This window comes from Triticum urartu, unplaced genomic scaffold (genome assembly GCF_003073215.2).
Source record: "Triticum urartu cultivar G1812 unplaced genomic scaffold, Tu2.1 TuUngrouped_contig_4516, whole genome shotgun sequence".
NCBI lineage: Eukaryota > Viridiplantae > Streptophyta > Magnoliopsida > Poales > Poaceae > Triticum > Triticum urartu.
The window spans coordinates 94-5,871 of NW_024115110.1; the positions used below are offsets into that span (position 1 = coordinate 94).

Here is a 5,778-nt window from a genome sequence, read left to right on the forward strand (position 1 = left end):
GTTGTAGAGGAGATCGAGGCGCACCTGCCCGTACCCGTAGCGTGGCTAGGGTGGCCGGACGGGGTCGGAACGGAGCTCTTCAGCGGCGGCAGCGGGCGGAGCTCATTGGAGATGGGGGTTCCGGCAAAGTAGGGCCAGTCCAGCAGCTCCAACGGGACGAGCACGCACCAGTGCCCGGCGACGAGATCTAAGAGGATAGGGTTGTAGAGGAGATCGAGGCGCACCTGCCCGTACCCGTAGCGTGGCTAGGGTGGCCGGACGGGGTCGGAACGGAGCTCTTCAGCGGCGGCAGCGGGCGGAGCTCATTGGAGATGGGGGTTCCGGCAAAGTAGGGCCAGTCCAGCAGCTCCAACGGGACGAGCACGCACCGGTGGGCCACCACGAACACGACGGAGTGGTCAGTGGAGCTCGAGTGGCTCTGGACAGGGAGGGGGCAGAGGACGAGGATCGCCGGCAAGCTCTGGACGGGGACGGCGGCCAGAGGCCTGCCCGGCCGGGCTGTGGCTTCCTACGGTGGTGTGGAGGTGTGCTGAGTGTGTGCGGAGAGAAACGAGCTTGGGGGAGCTCTATTTATAGGCGAGGCTGAGGCGGGGATCGAGAGCTCGCCGGAGCTCTCTGGAGTGTCGCCCGGCAACTAATGGCGTTAGTGAGAGGGGGAGAAGACGCCGGAGATCATGCGAGGGCTGTAGACGAGCTACGACGTGCACAGGAGTGCGGTACGCGACGAGCACAGGGGCACGGGCGCATTGTTTCCTTGGCCGCACCGTGCCCGTGCTCTTTGCGGCGAGCTCCGGCATCGGTGAGCACCAGTGTGGAGTTATGGAGGTGCAAACGAGGATGGGGGTGTGGTTTGGCAAATTGCGGCGGTCAGGGCAGTGAGCACGCGCGAAACAAAGACGTTGGCGCACTGCAGAGTGCGTCGGCTGCATGCCAACCCCCTTGGACGCTCGTGGTCACCGCGTGAACTTTGGCATCAGGCTGAGCTAAGCACAAACGCCATGTCTAGCAGTTAGTCTGTAGTGCTTTTGGTTGTTTTGCATAGTTGGCTGGGTCACAGGTGAACTGTGGGAGTGGCTTTCTTCCTGCCAAGTTTCTGGACAGAAACTTGTGAGCTTCACTGAGAAAAATTTAGTGAGATCTAAAGGCTTTGATTTGGGGTTAGCAATCTCTTAGGAGGGTAATCAAGCTCAGAAAAGATCAGCCCCAAAAGATCAAGCAAAAATATACTTGTTGTGCAAAGTGATCATTCTGTCCAAAACAGAAATGATTTTCTGTAGCAAACATATTACAAAAAGTTATGCAATATTTTTGCTCAAGAATGTGCCCTAGGGTTCAAAGAATATTTGTGAATTTATTCAGGATTTTTGGAGCAAGAAATCTAGGAGTTGCTTTGGAGCATACTTCTCTGAAGTGATTTTCAGGGAAGAAAATGAATATTATTCTTTTATGAAAAAAATTCCTTGGGCTTTTGTTGGAGTTTTTCAGAGAAGGAAAGGTGAGCTAGAGGTGGATGGGTCACTTGGGTGAAAATCAAGGGTAGGCCCAAGTGTTCAAGTCCATTTGAATTGATTCAAAACTCCAAATCCAAAGCAAATGCAAATAAAAGTCCGGAGAAAGAGAGAAGGCAAATCCAGGCTGTCACATGAACCCACTCGGTATTACGGTGTGCACCATCGCCTGGCCAGGTATAGTGACTAGTTGTTGATGTCTACTACACAACCTTCTTCTTGTAGACATTGTTGGGCCTCCAAGTGCAGAGGTTTGTAGGAAAGTAGCAAATTTCCCTCAAGTGGATGACCAAAGGTTTGAGGCGGGGATCAAGAGCTCGCCGGAGCTCTCTGGAGTGTCGCCCGGCGACGAATGGCGTGAGTGAGAGGGGGAGAAGACGCCGGAGATTACACGGGGGCTGTAGACGAGCTGCGACAAGCACAGGAGCGCGTTATGCTACGAGCACAGGGGCACGGGCGCACTGTTGCCTTGGCCGCGCCGTGCCCATGCTCGCTGCGGCGAGCTCCGGCGTCGGCGAGTGCCAGGGTGGAGTTATGGAGGTGCAAATGAGGATAGGGGCGCGGTTTGGCAAGGTGCGGTGGCCGGGGCAGCGAGCACGCACGAAACAGAGACGTTGGCGCACCGCAGAGCGCGTCGGCCGCATGTCAACCCCCTTGGACGCTCGTGGTCACAACGTGAACTTTGGCATCAGGCTAAGCTAAGCGCAAACACCATGTCTGGCAGTTAGTCCTTAGTGGTTTTGGTTGTTTTGCACGGTTGGTTGGGTCACAGGTGAACTGTGGGAGTGGCTTTCTTCCTGGCAAGTTTCTGGACAGAAACTTATGAGCTTTACTGAGAAAATTTTAGTGAGAACTAAAGGTTGTGCTTTGGGGTTTAGCAATCTCTTAGGAGGGTAATCAAGCTCAGAAAAATCAGCCCCAAAAGATCAAGCAAAAATATACTTGCTGTGCAAAGTGACCATTCTGTCCAAAATAGAAATGATTTTCTAGAGCAAAAATATTACAAAAAGTTATGCAATTTTTTGCTCAGAAAGGTGCCCTAGGGTTTAAAGAATATTTATGAATTTATTAAGTATTTTTGGAGCAAGAAATCTAGGGGTTGCTTTGGAGCATACTTCTCTAAAGTGATTTTCAGGGAAGAAAATAAATATTTTTCTTTTATGAAGAATATTCCTTGGTCTTTTGTTGGAGTTTTTCAGAAAACGAAAGGTGAGTTAGAGATGGATGGGTCACTGGGGTGAAAATCAAGGGTAGGCCCAAGTATTCAAGTCCATTTGAATTGATTCAAAACTCCAAATCCAAAGCAAATGCAAATGAAAGTCCGAAGAAAGAGAGAAGGCAAATCTAGGCTGTCACAGACATGTAGCTAAACAATTTCCTTTCCCAAATGATAACGCCCACACGTGTGGCGTATCTGCACTTTACCCACACGCTTTGATCTCCGTCTATTATGCTTTGCGCGAATCTTGAAGGAATCTGTTGAAATTTCAGTGCCACGTAGGTATAGCGTGTTTGTGTGGGTGTTAGAGCGCTCGCCCACACGACTCGCGGCGCGTGGTTGCCAGTTGCGCTATGTGGGCGAACCAGTTCCCACCCACACAGTCATCATCCCGTCCACGTGCGTGTGGGTGAACTACTCTTCGCCCACACGCCGCTCGCACGATGCTAGATGACAACTGCAGTTGCGCATATGTGGCAACTAGGTAAACACACATGGCAACTATAATTCGTTGATAGATGGCAACTACAGTTGTGCGTACGTGGCAACCAGGTAAACACACATGGCAATTATGATTAACCATACATGGCATTGGCAACTATAGTTGGAGCAGACATGACAACTATATAAATGCACATGGCAACTATTGTTTGACCCATGTGGCAAGTAGTTAATTACACACGACAACTATGGTTTGATTACACGCGGTAATTATCATAAATTAGACATGACAACTATAGTTAACAAAAATAGAGAGAATTATATGCTTTTACAACTACATTTACTATCCCGGATAACTAAAGTTGCCATCCCCGGGGTAACTAAAGTGTCATCCCGTGAGTAACTAACGTAGCTGCGCCAGGACATGTGGATATATTTGCTTCATGCCACACACGCGGGATGAAGATGAATAATACTTGTTGGGCGTGTGGCACGAAATAGCTGCGCCCAACATATGTGGGCAATTCTAATATTCGACCACATATAGCCCGTGTGGGCTGCCTCCTGATTATGCCACACAGGACGAGTGGGCGGATTTCGAATATGCCACACGTATGGCAAATATCGACGTTCTTTTTTTTTCTAGTGTGGCAGCTGGACACAAAGACACGCTATAATAATATACGGCGATGCGCTTTAAACAGGGAACAAGTGTGGTGGCGCTCGCTAGCCACGTCCCTTAAATAAAGTGGCAACACTAACAAGAAAAAAAAGGTACGCGATTCAAATATTCTACCTATCACGTTCCCGCGAATCAACATGTAGTTGAGATAGTTAGGTGAACAGTGATATCTTCAACCCAACAAGGTTCAAATTCTGATGCTCGCATTATTTCTAAACTTATTTCAGGATCCCGGCAATGCTAAAAAAAACTATCACGTTTCCGGCGCGGCGCGTGCTTTCTTTACCGCGTGGTGGGGACGTGGAACTATCATCTATGGCACCGAGATCACTCGTGGTGGCCGTAGGGTCCGCGTCACTGCCACGCGCGTGAACGATAGGAAGAGACGACATACCTAGCATTTGCGTTCGTTTGACTGCTCCCTGGTGTGCTGATATTGCGGTTTAACAGGTCGGGTCCTGCTTTAGCGATCTTACTCTGATGTGAATGAACGAGACATCTCGTTTCTTTCAGATCGAGACAGAACGCCATGCGAACGAGGGTTATCTATCAAAAATCAATAAAGCTCTTTGAATCCCAAAAAGAAGGCTGAAAACTACTCTTCCAAGTTAATTAACTTAGGTTAGTTTTGGCGCCGTGATGGCTTTTCAAAAATCATTTTCTCTAAAATAAAAAACTAACACCAGTTGAAACAAATCCTCAACGATGTGCCGTCTCAGCTGCCCCTATCTTGTCTTCATGCCTAGACAAATAACCCGGCCGGTCCGTCGGTTTTGGTCTCCATCTGCCTCCGACTGCGACGCGGGTAGGCGGTTCAGGCCTCAGATCCGCTCCAACAAGGACGACCCGAACCCGCAGCGCAAACGAATCAAACGCGCGCACGGCACGCCCACGGTATACTTTGCCGTGTGGAGCCAGCCAGTCACACCCCCAACGCCTATCCTACCTGGCCACCTTCCCGTCAGCGATGCATGGCGATGGCGCCCTATATAAGCGACAGCCAGCATCCAAGGTGCTCCATCGGCCATCGCATATTCGCATTTGCACAGCCCCGTTCGCTGGCATCCAGATCACCCATTTCGTTCCTGCAATCATACAAGTGTTCGTCCGGCCCACAAGTTGGTTGAGATCAAGCCCTGCGCCATCGCCATGTCTTCGACGACGACGGCGGCATCCGACGTCGCCGGCGTCTGGTTCTTCGGCGAGCTCTCCGCCGCCCTGCGTGGGAAGAAGCGGCAGGCCGTACCCACGGTGAGCCACGCCGAGCACCAGCACCAGATGGGAGGGGCCGCTCATGGCAACAAGGCGGCCGCGGCGGCGGGGCCTTCCGTGGTCGACCGGAAGGAGGCCGGCGGCGGCGGGATGTCGGACGCGACGGTGTACCTGCTGCTCGACCGCTTCGCACCCAGTTAGCCGGTGTTCGCTCGTCTCACCCACCCCTGCTTCCTCGTGTACCTCGACTGTGTATGTAACTACGTTCTTGAGACATTTATGCAGAAACTCTGGTTGGACATGTGATTTCCCCTGTTCTGACTATTACCCGAGCAACCGGGGGATCAGAGCATCTCTAGCCCATACCCGCCAAAAAATAACTTTATTAATTCAAAACTCGAAGAATTCAAGTACGTATCGAATTTAATGGTTTTAAACTTAGTCATTCAAATTCAAACACAACATACGGTTCAAATGAAACAAGAATACAAATAAAAAATGATCAAAGCACAAGAGACAAGTGATATGAAGTAGCCAGCGGGGCTCAACAATATATCTTGGAGTTGGTTATGAGCTTCTCGGTTCTCGATTCTTCCGCGTGCTTGGATTCTACTGGGGGTGATGTTCTAGCTCTACCATGATAGCAGCGTAGAGGAACCGCAAGTTCTTCGCGTCATCCCTCTCATCCTTAACGATTATGTTGTACAAGATAACAC

At 50.5% G+C, this 5,778-nt stretch overlaps 1 protein-coding gene across 1 annotated transcript; it reads left to right on the forward strand.

Moving 5' to 3' along the window:
• The first annotated feature begins 4,790 nt into the window (after window positions 1-4,790).
• Window positions 4,791-5,363, forward strand: LOC125527942. The gene has a single exon (XM_048692441.1). The coding sequence runs from the start codon at window positions 5,000-5,002 to the stop codon at window positions 5,261-5,263; it is 264 nt and encodes an 87-aa protein (XP_048548398.1). The 5' UTR covers window positions 4,791-4,999; the 3' UTR covers window positions 5,264-5,363.
• The last annotated feature ends 415 nt before the right edge of the window (window positions 5,364-5,778 follow it).

Bases quoted from the DNA above. Each gene is read 5' to 3' on its own strand.
- LOC125527942 (XM_048692441.1), top strand. From the start codon at position 5,000: ATGTCTTCGACGACGACGGCGGCATCCGACGTCGCCGGCGTCTGGTTC.